The sequence below is a fragment of the Hypanus sabinus genome, chromosome 18 (assembly GCF_030144855.1).
Source record: "Hypanus sabinus isolate sHypSab1 chromosome 18, sHypSab1.hap1, whole genome shotgun sequence".
In the NCBI taxonomy this organism is placed as follows: Eukaryota; Metazoa; Chordata; class Chondrichthyes; order Myliobatiformes; family Dasyatidae; genus Hypanus; species Hypanus sabinus.
In genome coordinates this window covers 65,568,399-65,587,154 of record NC_082723.1, presented here as the reverse complement: position 1 = coordinate 65,587,154, position 18,756 = coordinate 65,568,399, and the positions used below count along the sequence as shown (strand labels likewise).

At 41.1% G+C, this 18,756-nt stretch overlaps 1 protein-coding gene across 1 annotated transcript in view; it reads right to left on the bottom strand.

The window, feature by feature from the left end:
* Positions 1-18,756, bottom strand: part of piwil1 (piwi-like RNA-mediated gene silencing 1) — a 121,957-nt gene that overhangs the window by 72,251 nt on the left and 30,950 nt on the right. The window contains exons 7-10 of the mRNA XM_059943814.1: positions 18,384-18,464; positions 16,598-16,795; positions 7,355-7,466; positions 7,135-7,258 (exon numbers count right to left, since the gene is read on the bottom strand). Coding sequence (XP_059799797.1) covers positions 7,135-7,258; positions 7,355-7,466; positions 16,598-16,795; positions 18,384-18,464 — 515 coding nt within the window. The remainder of the gene's footprint in view (positions 1-7,134; positions 7,259-7,354; positions 7,467-16,597; positions 16,796-18,383; positions 18,465-18,756) is intronic.

Genomic DNA, 18,756 nt, shown 5'->3' with positions numbered 1-18,756 from the left:
TCAAAGATCTCCTTTTTTTCAGTTATTCCGTGGTACAAGGCAAGGTTGTCCTTTAAGTCCTTTACTATTTGACATCGCTCTAGAACACTTGGCTATAGCTATTCGTGAATCACCTAATATTTTTGGTATTACTTGTGGGGAGGGAACGTATAAGTTATCATTATATGCTGATGATTTGTTACTATACATATCTGACCCTGAAAGATCTATTCCTGCTATTTTGTCTTTGTTTGCTCAGTTTAGTAACTTTTCTGGTTATAAATTGAATTTTAACAAGAGTGAACTATTTCCATTAAATATGCAAGTTTCAATTTATAAATGTTTACCATTTAAGGTTGTAACAGATTATTTTACTTATTTAGGTATTAAAATTACTAAAGAACACAAAGATTTATTTAAAGCTAACTTTTTACCTTTAATTGACCAGATTAAGCAACTTGCTACTAGGTGGTCTCCACTATCTTTGTCATTGGTTGGTAGAATTAATGCTATTAAGATGATGGTATTACCCAAATTCTTATATTTATTTCAAGCATTACCAATTTTTATTCCTAAATCTTTTTTGACTCCAAAATATCTTCTTATCTTTGGCAGAATAAAAATCCCAGACTAGGCAAAAAATATTTACAGAAGCCAAAGAAGGAAGGTGGTTTGGCTTTGCCAAACTTGAGATTTTATTATTGGGCAGTTAATATACGATATTTAATATTTTGGACACAAGAATTGACTACAGCTGCCTGCCCACAATGGGTAAATTTGGAATGTAAATCTGTACAAGACTTTTCGTTGTTTTCAATCTTAGGATCTTCACTTCCTTTTTCTTTATCTAAATTGAATAAACAATTAACTAATCCTATAGTCAAATACACATTGCGAATCTGGTTTCAATTTCGTAAATTTTTTGGTTTGAATAAGTTTATTCTATCATGCCCTATAGTATCTAATTATTTTTTTCGGCCTTCCTTTATGGATCAAACTTTTTTTTTAATGGAAAACAAAAGGTATAACATGTTTTCGTGATTTGTTTTTAGATGATAGCGTTATGTCCTTTGAACAGTTATCTAATAAATATAATTTACCTAAAACTCTTTTTTTTTTAGATATTTGCAAGTTAGAAATTTTTTGTATAATGGGTTACAGTCTTTTCCGAAACTAGATCCATTGGACATTACGGAAAGAATTTTAGCTCTGAATCCTTGTCAAAAGGGTTTAGTAGCTGTCATTTATAATATGATTATGAATATACAGCCAGATGTATCAGAAAAAATTAAGAAGGAATGGGAAGAAGAACTTCATTGTCTTATATCCACTGAGCAATGGGAGAAAATGTTACTATTAGTTAATTCGTCCTCTATTTGTGCTATAAATGCCCTAATACAATTTAAGGTTGTACATAGAGCTCATATGTCTAAGGATAAACTTGCTCGATTTTATTTTTATGTTAATTCAACCTGTGACAGATGCCATTTTGATGTTGCCTCATTAACACATTTGTTTTGGTCTTGCCCTTGTTTACAAAATTACTGGAAAGATATTTTCAGTATTATTTCAAGAGTTTTGAATATTAATATCCAACTGCATCCTTTTACTGCAATATTTGGTTTACCAATGGTGGATAATAGTTGTCTATCCTCTTCATCTCGACGAATGATTGCATTTGTTACACTAATGGCTAGAAGATCTATTCTATTGAATTGGAAAGAAACTAATCCTCCAACTATAGTTCAGTGGTTTTCTCAAACCATTTCTTGTTTGAGCTTAGAAAAAATTAGTTATTTTTGACCCTTCAATTAAATTTGAAGAAACTTGGAGACCATTTATTCAACATTTTCATATGAGTTGAATTGTCTTTTCCTAAACCTTACTTATATTATCCTTAATTGTTTGGATGGAGGTTCGAAGTTATTGGCACTACTGTGTATGTACTTAATATTATTCAATGGTCCATGTTGGTTAGTGTTTTTTTTTCTGTTTTTTTTTCTCTTTTTACTTCTTTGTTCATCAATGCTGTGAGTTTGGGAGGTTATATATTTTTATTATTATATGAACGTCTATTTAAACTATTAATTATGTACTCTCAAACACTTTGTACTCATGTTTCATTTATGTTTGTTTAAAATTAATTAAAAAATTTAAAAAGAAAAAAAAGTTATTATTGATGCTTTTAGTTGTATTTTTCTTGTCTTCTGAACTAAGCTGTAAGCTGTGGCACAACTTCAGTCGGGTCATCTTAAACCGGAAAGGTTGGCGTGACACCGTGAAATTTAGGCACTGATTATAGCCTATTCATCCTCTGAGCCATTTCCGTGTCAAGCTAACTGGCCTAGTTAAAATTGATGGATTTTTTCCCCCATTCATACTCTGTGATCTAGACATCATTAGCAAGGTCAACACATATGCAGAGCAATACACACAAAATGCTGGAGGAACCTCAGCATCTATGGAGAGGAAAGTTCCGGGCCAAGAGCGTTCATCAGGATGGTCACCCTTCTAGCATCTGCAGAATTTGGAGTTATCAGCACATTTTTAATTGCACTCACCTGTGAAGAAGTGGTATGAAATGACTCAAGGATAGGGAGAGGTGATTGCACTTGCAGATTTCCCCCACTATCCGAAGGTAGAGCGTTCCTATGAAAATGTTTGTAAGCCGAAATGTTGCAAAGCGAAGAAGCAATTACCATTTATTAATCTGGGAAAAATTTGTGAGCGTTCCTAGACCCAAAAAATAACCTACAAAATCATGCCAAATAACACATAAAACCTAAAATAACAGTAACGTACTGTAAAAGCAGGAATGATCTGATAAATACGCAGCCTCTATAAAGTAGAAATACTTTCCTGTAATCATTTATGCACTGTCTAGCGTATCGAAAATCTCACTTCTTAGTGCTACTAGCTTAGCAGAAGCAGTGTTATCAGAAGCAGTCTCATACCAAATACCACACAGCCTATATAAAGTAGAAATAATGTATGTCCTGTACAGTGTAGTTTCACTTACCGGAATCAGGAAGACAAGCAAGCACACTGATGATGGTGTGTTAGGCTGAGTCGTCGGAGGTTGGGGTGCACGGAACACAACGGGAAGTGTTTTCTCATCAACGCCCTTAAGTGCCCTTGGATTTTCTGACAGCATCACCAGTGGTGTTAATCATAGGTATGAGGGTAAACCTGGCCTGTGTCCCTTAGCCTGCTTTTCTTCTATCGAAATAAATGTCTTGCTCCGAACTTTTCGGCAGCTTCAGTATCAGCCAAAGCACTCTCTCCAATAAACGTTAAACCATGAAGCTGCCCTCGCCTCAGAAACCAATCAAATCACCCATGACTACTGTACCTTTAAATTCCACTTTTGCAACACTTTCATCACCATCATCCAGTGCTTTCTGTTTCAGTTTATCGAAAAGACTGACTGATTTCTCCTTAGGTATAAGATAACGGAACGCCACGCTTTTTACACCCATCAATCCACTCAAGCAATAGACTTTCCATTTTATCCATTATTGGATGCCGACTAAGAGAGACCACTTTGCTATGAGCAGAACCAACAGTAACAGCGGCAGCTTTCAAGATTCTTTCTCTCTGCGTATAAATAGTGTGAATGGTTCAACGCACAGACGTCCTTACTTCATTCACCATGATCGAAACACTTAATTATGTCTAGTTTTACGCAAAGTGTAACACCCTTACGAGCTCTCCTAGGCTTTTCCGATACCTTAGAACTCACCTTGCTAACGGATGCACAAAATAAATTGACATAAAGCACTGATGCTCACAGGCAGGTGTTTAAGCAATGCTGGCTAGAATGCAGTTCCAGAGGAGGAGCTGCCTTTTTTCATAACTGTGAAAACACTTTCTGTTAGCAAAAACAGGTAACTAATGTAGGTCTTTCATAACAGCGAGGTGTCGTAAAGCGAATGTTCAAAAAACAGGGGCCACCCGCATTTTCCAATTGTGATGTTCAGAACCTGATAGTTAGTTTCTTGAAGAAATATTCAGCCTGCACAACCGTTTTCACATTTTGCTGTCTCATTTTCTAAATTTAAAATAATGAAGTAGGACTTTTTAACTAATCTACAAGCATTGTAGATTGTGCCAAATCAAAATAAAAATTCTAAAACTTGTCAATAATTTACTAAAAATTAAAAACTAAAACGTTGAGACTGAAAAAGTCTTCATCCTCTTTGTAATTCCTCCAAGGGGACCACAACCTTGTCGTGGTTTGAAGGCTTGCATGCCTCAGTGACCCGGAGAGTTATTTTGGGTGGAGTCATTACTTTATGCTTTGGCTCTTGATGGGATCACCCATGCCAAACAGGTCAACAGACAGACTAAGAATGGTCCACCAGTCAGGATTTCAGCTCAAGGCTAACGACCTTGACTGATAAAACAAAATTGTTACTGAAACAGGAATGAAGAATCCTTCTACATCTGTGTGAGACAGTATTCCTGAGTCTCCACCCAGGACTTGCATGATGGACAATAATATACACAATAGTGTATATTATATACATTTCTCTGACATTAAATGCACCTATTGAACCTACAAGTGTCTGGGGCTGAAGCTGGATGATAGACTTGAACGGAACACCAACACAGAGGCTGTGTACAAGAAGGGTCAGAGGTGCCTCTACTTCCTGAGGAGAGTGAGGTCTTTGGAGTATGCAGGTCTGTCCTGGACATGTTCTACCAGTCTGTTGTCACCAATACAATCTTCTATGCAGTCACATCTTCTATGCCGGGGAAAATGGCATCAATATGAGTGATGCTGACAGGCTCAATAAACTGATTAGAAAGGCTGGCTCTGTTATAGGAGTCAAACTGGACACACTGGAGGCTGTGGTAGAATAAAATACCCCACCAAAAATCCTGGCAATTCTGGACAATGTTTCTCAACCTCTGCGTGTCACCTTGGCTGAACAAAAGAGCACTTTTAGGAATAGACTAAGACAACTGTGCTGTTTCAAAGAGCGCTATATAAGGTCATTCTTATCCTCAGTCATTAGGTTCTATAATAAGTCAACCTATGGCTGGGGAAGTGATGACATCCTCCTGTTAATGGTAACTTATTTTTTATTCTTTCTACTTCTCTTCTAATATTTATATCTGTGTACTTGTAATGCTATTGTGACAATGTAATGTCCTTTGGAATCAATAACTTATCTATCTTAATGGTATCAGTCCATGGCATAACAAAGGTTGGGAAATCCTGCACTAAAAAATTACTTCATAAAGAAGGTGGTTCAGACCACATTCCCAGTGTCTAGAACTGTAAAGCACTTTGATTTGCGCTAAGATTGTGAAAGGACAGTAGAAATGAAATCGTACTCAAACAGGAAAAAAAAGACACTTCACCTACAACACCCATACCCTATTAATCTCTAGAAGCCAATGCAACAGATCTATTACTGTATTAGTTAAGGACCACAGTGGAAAGTATCACAGCCTAGTGTGGAGATACCCAATGCCCAGGAACAGGAAAGGCTACAGAAAGTGGTGAACATAGCTTAGTCCCACACACGCAAAACTCAAGAAAGCAGCTTCCATCACTAATCCCTCTTCAGGCAAGAATATAGAAGACTTTGGTCCCAAACCACCAGGTTCAGAAACAAAGTTTAAAGTAAACTTATTATTAAAGCACATTAAAGTCATCACATACACCCTGAGATTCACCCTCTTGCAGGCATTCTCTACGCAAAACAATGGAATCAACTAAAGACCACATCCAGAAGTACAAATGACCAATGTGCATAAAACAAACTATAAAAACTAAAAGAGAAAAAAGAAATAATAATAAATAAGCAATAAATATCAACATGAGATGAAGAATCTTTGAAAGTAAGTTCATTGGTTGTGGAAACAGATCAGTGATGGGGGCGAATGAAATTGAACGAACTTATCCCCTAGAGTTCAAAAGTCTGATGGTTGAGGGGTTCCTAAACCTGGTGGTGTTGATCCTGAGGCTCATGTATTACCCTACAATTATCAGGCTCATGTTTTGAAGCCTGGTGATTCCAATAACGTATTCTAGAGGGCAATAGTTCTAACAGAATTTGTTTACAGATTATCAAGTAAATGGAGTTACAATATCAACACTGAACAGTTTAGTAAAAAGTTTGATCTGGGCAGATGTCTTCACCACTATTCAGGACTCATCACTTACATAAAAACAAGGACATAATGCTGAGGTTTTCTAAGGCACTGGTGAAGCCTCATTTGGGGTATTGTAAGCAGTTTTGGGCCCCTTATCTAAGGGAGAATGTTGGAGCGGGTTCAAAGGAGATTCACAAATAGGATTCTGGGATTAAAAGGCTTCCCATGGGAGGCATTGATGGTTCAGGGCCTGTACTCACCGAAATTCAGAAGAATGAGGAGGATCTCAATGAATTCTACCGAATGATGAAAGGCTTTGATAGAGCGGATGTTTCCTGTGGTAGAGTGAGTAGGATCAAAGGGCAGAGTCTCGAAATAGAGGAAAGTCCACTTAGAACACAGATGAGGAATTTCTTTAACCAGAGGGTAGTGAATCTGTGCAATTCATTGCCACAGGCAGCTGTGGATGCCAAATTATTGGCTATACTTAAGGCAAAAGTTAATAGGTTCTTGATTAGTCAGGGTGTCAAAGGTTATGGAAAAGAAGGCAGGAGAACAGGATTGAGATGGAACTGGATCAGCCATGATGAAGTGGCAGTGCAGAATAGATGGGCCAAGTGACCTAATTCTGCTCCTATATCTTATGCTCTTATAATAGTACAGGGTATGAACCCAAATGTCAAGATGGGGGCATTCCTGAAAGGAAATATTTTTAAATGAAGGTATTACAAACTAGCCACACACAGAACAAACATTGTTACAAGTTATCAGAGTAGCTAATACAGTACTGTAACTCCCTAAATCATGCCAGAGCTTCAGTACAGGTTGAAATTTCAATGAACAGCTCTTGGAAGCAGATTCCTTCAACAAAGGATTGTGTAACTGCAAATCAGCACAATGAAGTTGGATATATGATCACTGATCAGGCACAAACTTTGCATACATACTGTACATCAAGTAATAGCTAATTTAAAGGTTTTCAAACTTGCACAATGCACAATTATTACATGGTGCTCCAATTAATGCAGTTTTAAAAATTCAAATTACCTGTAAGATAGCATAATTCTGGAATGAGGCAGATGAGCCCCACAGTGGCACCTTGAGGTCCCTGTCTCCTGGGCTGACTAACAAGCACTGGCTGATCCACATCAACGATATCCAGGCTGTATTGCTGTAAAATACAAATATCTCATTTTCTTTGCAATATCCCCTTAAAAGTAATTTGAAACTTCATTTTCATTGATCATTTAATTCAATAAAATGTCACCTCTTTGTAGTAATCAATGTAGCTGATTTGAGTTCCATCCATCTTTCTAAATGTGCTCCTGGGACTCTGAACCCAATCAATGTCATCAATTCGGTAAGTCTTGTTATTGTACCTAGATGTCACCAAAATGAATGGGACAATGGTAAAATGACAATGTTTCAAAGAAATACAGATTTGCAGGCTTAAAACTCCTTCCCATCATCCAAGAGCCATTCGTATTCATGGCCCCCTCATATATTCCCCCTTTTCCAAAAACTGAACTGTAATTTTCCATTTTTAAATTCACTAACATCTTACCCTGACTTAAAATTCTGCCATGGTCTCATTTCCTAACACTCCATCTAGAGCAGAGATAAGAAGGAATTTCTTTCACCAGAGGATGGTGAATCTCTGCAGTTCATTACCACAGGCAACTCTGGAGGTCAGGTCATTCGATACAAGTGGAGGTTGATAGGTTCTTGATTCGTCCAGGTGTCAAAGATTACAAGTATAAGGCAGGAGAATGGGGTTGACAGGGATAATAAATCAGACATGATAGAATAGCAGAGCAGAATCAATGGGCCAAAAGGCCCAATTCTGCTCCAATGTCATATGGTCTTATCATTACACTAACATATCCTCAGCTAGATAGTTTTTTCTTAATAGTTTTGTTTTCAGGATTGGGTGATGCCAGTAAGAACTGCATTAACTAATAATGACCGACTGCCTAGATAATTCTGTCAACCTATTAAAACCACCATTATACTTCTACAATAGGATTTCAAAACATGGATGCAGTAACAATGACATAACTACACTAAGATGATGTACAATGAAGAAGAGGAAGTCAAAAACTGACCAAGTTTCTTTTTCAGTGCTTAGAATTATCATGAAGATGTATAATGTCATGGGAGTACTACAGCACAGAAACAGGCCCTTCACCCATCTAGTCCATGCTGGCTTGGTTTCTTGGGTCCTTTTTGCTCAGGCACTCTGGTGTCTATGCCTCTGCAACTCTAGTTTAAAAAACACCCACCCCCCAGAGCAGCACTAGCAAACATTGCTGCAAATATACTGGTCCCCTCAAGTTCAGGTGTGAACTGTCCTGTTTGTACATGTCCCACCTTCCCTGGAAAAAAACCCAGATCCAAAATCTGAACCCCTCCCTGCTGCACCATCTGCTTAGCCACATATTAAACTATATAATCTTCCTATTTCTGGCCTCACTAGCATATGACATGGGAGGCAATTCTGAGATCACAACCCTGGAAGTTCTGCCTTTTAACTTAGCACTTAACTCTCTGAACTCACTTTACAGAACCTCAGTACACTGTTCTATAAGAGATGCGGGAGCACAGAGAGCTGGGAGAAACCGGTGCACACGTCATTGAAGGCTTACCCTGCACCTCCTGTTTCCACCTCCTACCTCGACCGTTTTATTCGCCCCAGGTTCAGACCCTTCCTACCCACGTCAGTGACTCCTCACATGCTCTGGATCTTTTCAATTATTTCAAGTTCTCTGACCCCAATCGTCTCACTTTCACTATGGATGTCCAGTCCCTATAAACTGCCAACCCTGATCAGGAGAGCCTTAAAGCTCACTGTTCCCTCCTAGACAATAGACCCCATACTCTTTACTTAATTTGATTAGTATTCGTATTTTGTATGTACTTTAAAATAAATGATTGTTAAAAATTAAAATTGCCCTTCATTCTCGACTCCTGGAAGAACCCCAAGGATTAGAAAATAAACAGAGAGCCAACAGTGTTAACTACAGTGGATTCTGGTTAATTGGGACACACTGGGACCAGTACATTTTGGCACAATTAAGCAGTTGTCCCAAGTAGCTAAAGTTTCATAGAAGTACTTAAAAACAAAAAATTCAAATTCCCATTTAGTGAGTCACAAATTATATATTTAAATGAACAGAACAAATTAGAACACCATCAATACTACAGTACTATAAAACTGTATTAGTTCCTAATAATTATCAAATAGAGGAATTCATCCAGTGTACACTGCCATGTACTTTTGACTGACTGCAAAGGAACAACAGTAATGCAGATAATGGATTTCCTACAAAGAAAGCTTTCGACAATTATATCCTTCAAATCTTCACTTTCATTGTAACATTCCAGATGACTGTCGATACCTTCAAATACTTAGTAGTTCCTAATTTGTAGTGAAATTATTTCATTTTCACTCCCAGCCACTTCTGGCATCTCCAAACCTGAACGCTTGAAACTGCAGTGAGCAAAACTGTTCCGAATTGTCTTACTGCTTATTTCTCACTATCAATAATTTTTAAAAAACCATGTTTTTGAACACAAACACAAGCAACTAATACTATTTAAAAACTGCACACAATTGACTCTAGTTAGTAACAGTTCAGCAACAGTCTGTCCCAATTTAGTGGCATAGCATCATAAATAAAAGGAGGAAATCCCAGTGATTATCGTAACTAGTTTTCGCTCTTTAAGAGGCTGCCTCAATGGACCAAATTAACCGGATTCCACTGTATTACTTTCCAAAGATGCTGTCTGATCTTCTAAGCATTTACAGTAGTTCTTGTTTTCATTATGCAATATTTCTAAGATGCCATGGATCTTGGCACAATAATGCTATGATCCAAAGGAATTTTGAGATAATGTAGACAAGATAGTGAATGGGTTCAAATATCTGGATAATCAAGATTTCTTCCAAAATAAGTGGAACCTGTACAAGGCTATCAATATCCTCATTTGCTAGTACAATGCAGGACAGTTCAGTGTAGTAGACATAAGACCATAAGTCACTTGAGCAAAATTAAGCCATTTAGCCCATTGAAGCTGCTCCAAACATGTGGAAACCAGAGCAGTAGGTCAGCAGGTAGTGACCAAGTTAGATATTCAGCAGAGGAATGCTGATAACAATAGTAGGCGAGGCCAGATTAATGAATATGGCAGAACTGACAGTCTGAAGTGTAATGTAATGAGTACAGGTGTCCCTGCTTTACAAATGTTCACTTTACGCCACTTCGCTTTTACAGAAGACCTACATTAGTAACCTGCTTTTGCATTACAAAGAGGATTGTCGCTTCTACGAACATTTTTCCCATATAAATTCTTCGCTTTACACCATTTTGGCTTAAGACAGGTTTCATAAGGAACGCTCTACCTTTATAAAGGGGGGGGGGGGGGAGACACCTGTATAACAGATAAGACAGAGATGGGCTTAGAGCTTAACCTTGTAAATGGAACTATAATGCAACTATTACAGAAACCTGGCCAAGAGAAGATTAGGACTAGCATCTCAGTGTTCCTGGGTGCAGCTGTTGTAGAGGGACAAGAAGTGGTGTGGAAGCTTCATTACTGATTTGTCACAGTTGCACTAGGGAGGGCATCCTAGAGGACTCATACAGTGAGGCAACAAGGGCAGCACAGGAATAGAAAAGGTGAAATCACTGCAAGTGGGATGTCATTACTGGTCTCCCAAAAGCCAGCAAGAACTGGAGGAACAAATATGCAAGCAAATCATGGACAGATGCAAAATAAAAGTTATTGTAGTAGGCAATTTTAACAAGGGTTTAGGGAGCAGGAATCAGGTACTAAGACCAAGTCATGTTCTTCCGAAATGGCACAACAGGGCTAAGGAAGGTATTGACCAACTCTCTCACTCTCACTCTCACTGCTCCTGGAGGAAGATGCCTACATCTCTCTCTCTCTCTCTCTCTCTCCCTTTCTCTCTCTCCTATCTATCTCTCTCTTGATGCTGCTGGAGGATGGTGCCAGAGTCCATGTATCTTACATGAGGGCTAATTGACCCTTTGTGGACCGGACTCTGTAGTTCACGTCACGTTGAGTTTCTGGACATTCCTTTCTCTGTTGCTGTTTTGTGTGATTTTAATTGGAATGGACTAGTGCTGCAGCTTGCAAGAGATGAGGCACTGGATTGAGCTGAAATGAGTATGCCTAGATTCTTTTGATGTCTTTGCGATTTAGTGTTTTGCATTCTCTGTTTTTCCACTCTTTTTCTCTTGCCATTTGCGTGATTTGTTCTTTTGTCATGTGTTGGGGGGTTTTATGTTTTAGTTCAAACAGGTTACATGGTTTTCTTTGTTTCATGTGTGAAGACAAATCTCAGGGTTGTATACTGCATATATACTTCTATAATAAGTGTATTTTGAATCTTGAAATGCTGTTTTTCTATTATTCCAAATTTCCAACTTCATACTTAGGTCAGATACACCGAGAAAAATTCCTTAAAATATTTGACAAATTTTATTTTTTTGAAAATAGCACATTCATTGATAGATTCACCTCAATGTTGATTTTTTAATAAATTGGTAAAACCAATTGGAAGCATTTTAACACAAACCTTTAGATGATTTGACTATGACAAGATTCGTGTGCACTCTTACTACACAATGCTGCTGCAAAGATAAATGGAAATTGTTTTCCTTTTGTAATGACGCCCTGGTTCATATTTTTTTTACTGTTATGCTGTTATGTATTTCATTCTGGCAGTTCTGTAAGAGCAATCTGTTCTGTTTTTGATGCACCATCAATAACTCACTCTGAGACGTAAGGCGAGATATCGGCTTTTATTGACTGAAGAAGGAACCAGCAGTAAGTGACCATCATATTACATCCTGGAGAATGAGGCAGAGGATCAGACCTCGATCGCCTTTATACAGGGGCCTGTGGGAGGAGCCACAGGAGCAGTCAGAAGGGGGCGTGTCCAGACAGGCACATAGTTCACCACATTCACCGCCCCTTTGTTTGAAAGAGTACCCATGTGGCGAAGTTTCTTACAGGTCAAGTCTATCAGGTGGTTGAATCTGTCGCTGCGATCTACGTAGCACCGGCTGTGATTGCACCAATGCCGGCAACATTGGTGATTGCACAGGAGACGGAGGTTGTGCTGGTTCCAGCTCATGCATGTGCGAGGCACCTGGTATATAAGTGTCATGAGGAGTCCATGTAGGGCCTGGTGAGCACGGTGTCACCTCGGGTACAGGGTTCATAGTTACCAGAGAGTGTTCAGGGTAGTGGTCTGCTGCACCTGCGGGCGCCAGGTCGCGGATGGAGACCGTGTCCTCCCGCCCATCAGGTAAGACCACGTAAGGATACTGGGGGTTCGCATGCAGAAGGTGAACCCTCTCGACCAGTGGGGAGTATTTATTGCTCCTCACATGTTTCCGGAGCAGCACTGGCCCCGGGGACATCAGCCAAACTGGTAGAGTGACAGACTTCCTGGGAAAAGAGAATAGGAGTTTGTGAGGGGGGGTGGGGCCACCATCCGACCACCTAGGCCCTCCAAGGGCTTGTGTTTGGCTCAATGATCCCCTCCCTGAGCAGCCACTGCACCTCTGACTGAATGAAGGCCCTGTCCCCCGCACTGTACCTCCCGCTTTTAGTTGCCACCGGTTTACAGTTGGGGTCAGGTTGGCGAACAACGGCGGGGGAGGGACCTTGAGAGTGAAGAGGCTGCAAGTGGTGTCGGTAGTGCAGCTGTCGTGTTGGATGGGATGTGTGTGTCGCTGTGCGTGTGTGGTCAGTAGTGATGAAGTCCCACAGAACTGAGGATTCTGGACAGTGAGTGGTGGGAGGGGCCCGTCATATACCATAGTCACACTTTCGAGATGGCTCTGGAAGTCCAGCCCCAATAGCACAGGTGCGCACAGATTAGGCATGACCAGTAGTGCAAAGTTCCGATATTCTGTGCCTTGAACCACCAAAGTCGCTACACAACCCGCCCGGATGTCTGCGGAATGCAACCCAGAAACCAAATGGATCTTCTGACTTACTGGCCGTGTTGCGAGTCCGCAGCGTTGCACTGTGTCCGGGTGAATGAAACTCTTAGTGCTGCCCGTGTCAAACAGGCATCTAGTCCTGTGCCCCTCCACACAGATGTCCAACATGGACCCTGCAAGCGGGTGTGGGGCGCTTTGGTCGAGAGTCACAGTGGCCAGAATTGAATCGCCGTCGGGGTACCCGGTAAGCATCGGAGGGTCGGGGGCAGGGCATACTGACGTCGACAAAGATGACTGCCCACATCCGGGGTACCCGGTAAGCATCGGAGGGTCGGGGGCGGGGCGTGCTGACGCTGACAAAAATGGCCGTCCACATCCGGGCATGCAAGATGGCGGCCCCCACGTTTCACCCGCAGCGCTGCACTCCGCTCGCAGTTTAGACTTACAGACCTTGGCGAAATGGCCCCGCTTTCCACAGCTGGAGCAGGTCGTTTCTTGCGCTGGGCAGTGTTGTTGAGAGTGCTTTTTGTGGCCACAGAAATAACAAAGCACAGGCTTCTGACGGGTCACCGTCGTGGTCGGGTTCGGGGAGCTCGTGGAATCGCGACTGGCAGTGGCTATTTCGCTCGCGGGAGCCGGCGGTGGCGGGGTCTGAGGCGTCCACGGAACCGGTGGGGAATCGCGCGACTGGACAGCGTCGGCGTAGTGCAGCGCAGCTTCCAGAGCGTTGGCCGTCTCGATCGCCGAGCGTAAGGTAAGATCGGAGTGTTCCAGCAGCCGCTGGCACATGTACACTGACCTCAGTCCCGTCACAAAGGCGTCTCGCACTAGCAGCTCCGCATGCTGTTCTGCCGTGAGCGTCTTGCAGTCACAAGCTCGGACGAGTGTCTGTAGTGCTTGGAGAAACTCGGCGCTCGATTCTCCAGGCCGCTGTCGCCGGGTAGCTAAACGATGTCTTGCGTAGACGGTGTTCACCGGCCGCAGGTACTGTCTTTTGAGGGCGTCCAGTACCCCTTCGTAGGTCGGCAGGCCCCGGATAATGGAATAAACTTTCAGGGTGACCCTCGAGAGGAGAATTCTGTACATAACGGCAGGGTCAGTTGCACGAAGCTCCGCCAAGTATGATTGGAAGCATGCAAGCCAGTGTTCAAAAGCAAGAGCTGCTTCAGGGTCTTGAGGGTCCAAATCCAACCTTTCCGGACGTAAAACAGTTTCCATGTTTTAAAACCTTCAGTCAATAAAATTGATGCACCATCAATAACTCACTCTGAGACGTAAGGCGAGATATCGGCTTTTAGTGTCTGAAGAAGGAACCAGCAGTAAGTGACCATCATATTACATCCTGGAGAATGAGGCAGAGGATCAGACCTCGATTGCCTTTATACAGGGGCCTGTGGGAGGAGCCACAGGAGCAGTCAGAAGGGGGCGTGTCCAGACAGGCACATAGTTCACCACAGTTTTCATGCTTGTTTGGGTTACTGTTGAAGACAAGAGAGAGGAGAAATGTGTGCCATCCAATTAGGATGGTCAGATTAAGGGGAGGGTTCTCTGGTGAGGAACACTGAAGGTTGGGCTTGGGCTTTTGTTCGAGAAGAGATGGAGAGAGAAGATGCTGGGGAGAACCAATCTGGTAGGAGACCCATTCGCTTGAGATGGATTGCAAGCAACGTCCAGAAGGTGGTGTGAACAAGGGCCCAACACATGAGTGACCGAGAAGTTCAAGATGAGCTCCAACTTGTGCACATTTGACTAATTAGAATGGGCCCTTTTCGTTGTTATTCTTTACTCTTTACTTATGATTCATAAATACAATTCCTTTAATCGTATACAGTGTACTGTTATTTCAGGGCATTAATTTGTAACAGGGTAGCAAATGACACAGCATCCACACAAACTGGGGTTTGGGGTGGGATCGAGCACACCTCAATCTCACAAATTTGGCAGGGCTGAAGGTCGTCTTCCCTAGACTTATGCAGCCAAGGAAACCAGGGTGTCTCATTTTAAACAGTTTCCATCTCTACATCCCTAATTACACAACTGATCCCTTTCTGCAGCAAGTGTATAGGAAAAAGTCAGAACAAATCACTTTGATCAGACTGGCAAGTTCCATCAGTTATGTAATGGCAAAGTTCAAAGTAAGTTTATGGCACCATATACAACCTTGAGATTCATTTTCCTGTGGATGTACTCAATAAATCCATAATAGAATAATAACCATAATAGAATCAATGGAAGTCCAGCAACTTGGCTGTTCAGTGTGCAACAGACAACAAACTGTTCAAATACAAAAAGAAGCAAAATAACAACAAATAAATAAGCAATAAATGTTGAGAACATGAGATGGAGAGTCCTTGAAAGTGAGTCTATTGGTTGAGGGATGTTTAGGTTTTTTTAATTTATTGGGGTACAGCATGAAGTAGGCCCTTCCAGCACTTCCAGCTATGCCGCCCAGCAATCACTGATTTAACCCTTGCCTAATCATGGGACAATTTGCAATGATCAATTAACATATTACCCAGTACGTCTTTGGACTGTGGAAGGAAACCAGAGCACCCAGAAGAAGCCCACGTGGTCATAGGGAGAATGTACAAACTCCTCAAAGACAACGGTTGGAATTGAAGCAACACAAAGAAAAAAAAAGGGGGGGGAATAAATAAATCAGGGATGGGGTAAGAAGGGGAGGAGGGGCATTTACCCCCACTATTTTTTTCTTCTCTCTCTGCCCATCACTCTTTGCCTATTCTCCATCTTCTCTGGTGCTCCCCTCCCCCTTTCTTTCTCCCTAGGCCTCCTGTCCCATGATCCTTTCCCTTCTCCAGCTCTGTATCACTTTCGCCAATCACCTTTCCAGCTCTTAGTTTCACCCCACCCCCTCCCGTCTTCTCCTATCATTTTGGATTTCCCCTCCCCCTCCTACTTTCAAATCTCTTACTATCTTTTCTTTCAGTTAGTCCTGACAAAGGATCTCGGCCCGAAACGTCAACAGTGCTTCTTCCTATAGATGCTGCCTGGCCTGTTGCGTTCCACCAGCATTTTGTGTGTTGCTTGAATTTCCAGCACCTGCAGATTTTCTGGTGTTTGCAATTGGAATCAAACCCAGATTTCTGATACCGTAAAGCATTATGCTAACCACTATGCTACCACACTGTCTTTTGGTTCAAGAGCCTGATCGCTGAGGGGTAATATCTGTTCCTGAACCTTGTGGTTTGAGTCCTTAAGGCTCCTGTACCTTCTTCCTGATAGCAGCAGCATGAAGAGAACATGTCCTAGATGGTGGAGGTCTCTGATAATGGATGTAGCTTTCCTTGCCAACATTTCATGCAGATATGCTCAATGGTGGGGAGGGCTTTACACATGATGGACTGTGCCATATCCACTACTTTTTGTAGGATTTTTTTTTGGAACCAAAAATTATATCTGTTGATAAATTACAGAATGTCTCTTTCATAACATTTGTTTCAACTCTATCACCATTCATTCATGAATGAAACTAAATCCAATAACATGCACCTACATAATCTGCACCTTACCTTGTTAGAACTATGACTCCAACCAGTTCTTTGCAGCATGCCTCCTGAAAGTGACGCTCACCAAACTGTGAATATAGCTGATGCATGATATCATGTACAGTTTCACTGCGCAGAACCTTGTGACTAACATCTAAACAGAGCATAACACTGTTCTCGTACTGCAGAATCGAAGTGGTGTATCCTGGCCAAACCATGATTCTGTTACAGAAAATAGAAAAGCAGTATTCATGTCTTTCATTTTAAATTTCCTATGATGTTATAATCTTTTATTAAATGTAGAGTCTACAAAAATACGGAATTAATTTTTGAATATATATTTAAAAATCTTACTGTACATTGAACAATCCTTAATTTGTCAGTATTATTATGGCATTACAGTTGGCAATAAGCTCTTCTGGCCCAATGAGGGCACACTGCCCCATTAGCCTAACTAACTAGTATGTCTTTGGAATGTGGGAGGAAACCAGAACACCTGGCAGAAACCCAAGTGGTAATCAAAGTACATATACGTCATTATATATAACCCTGAGATTCATTTTCTTGTGGGCATGCTTAATAAATCTATAGAATAATCACCATAATAGAATCAATGAAAGACCACCCAACTTGGGTGTTCAACCAGAGATTGCAGAAAATAACAAGCCATACAAATACAGAAAGAAACAATAATAAATAAATAAGCAATAAATATCAAGAACATGAGATGAAGAGTCCTTAAAAGTGAGTCCATAAGTTATGGGAACCGTTCAATGATGGGGTAAGTGAAGTTGAGTGAAGTTATCCCCTTTGGCTCAAGAGCCTGATGGTTGAGGGGTAATAACTGTTCCTGAATTTGGTATGGGTCCTGACACTCCTGTACCTTCTTTCTGATGGCAGCAGAAAGAACAGAGCATAATTTGGGTGGTGGGGATCCCTGATTATGGATGCTGCTTTCCTGTGAAAAGGTTTCATGTAGATGTGCTCAATGGTGGGGAGGGCTTTACCTGTGATAGACTGGATTGCAACCACTACTACTTTTAGGATTTTCTATTCAAAGACATTGGTGTTTCCATACCAGGCTTTGATGAAGCCAGTCAATATACTCTCCACTACACATTAATAGATGTCATGGGAAGAACATACAAGCTCCTAACAGACAGCAGCCGAATTGAACTTGGGTCACTGGTACAGTAATACCTTTACACCACTGTGCATTTCCTTTTCCAAATGTTTATGCTGTAATTATGCATTCCTACTCAGGTACCTACTTCAGTAAGGTGAGGTGAGGGAGAATACAGTGGAGTAGTAAAAACAAAGGAAACAATCAATTTGATTGAAAACAACTGTAAATGAATTCCCCCCCCCCCATTCCCTACTCTAACAGCCTCTTCTGACATGCCTATCACCTCCCCCTGGTACCCCTCCTCCTTCCCTTTCTCCTTTGGTCCACTCTCCTCTCCTATCAGACTCCCCCCTCTCCAGACCTTTACCTTTCCCAACCATTCAGCGTCACCTATCACCTTCAAGCTAAGCTCCTTCCCCCTCCCCCCATCTTTTTATTCTGGCACTTCCCCCTTCCTTTCCAGCCCTGATGAAGGGTCTCAGTCTGAAACATTGACTCTTTATTCCCCTCCATAGATGCTGCCTGACCTGCTGAGTTTTGGACATGAAGTGGAAATGAATATAGAAACTCAAAATTGATTTACACACTAGCACTGTAGTATCTGAAGACTACCCAAAGTTGTGATTTCTAAGTGCAAATCCAAGTAAGATTGAAGTGTTAAGTTGCACACATCACATTACACACCTGTGCTGTGGAATCATGATCGGATCCTTAGGATTGTAGTAATTTCGACCAATTTGCTGCAAGGACATTATCTTTAAAAGTCTGAAAGAGAAATATAGCACGTGAGAATCAAATGAGCTGTTAATATAACTATCATTTAATATGATTAAAGTTATACTGAAAATGTCTTCTGCATGTCAACCTCACAAACCACAGAACGTAAACAGTGCTGGCTGCAAGTACTCTGGAACGAGGCAAGCAAAGCGACAAAATTAATTCAGACCACCTCAATGCTACCACAGGGGACAGGGATTGATAATACACAACTTATATCATAAGATAATTTGCTCATTTGTAAAAGGTACCTTTTCCTAGCTAAGGTTTTAAGCAGGAA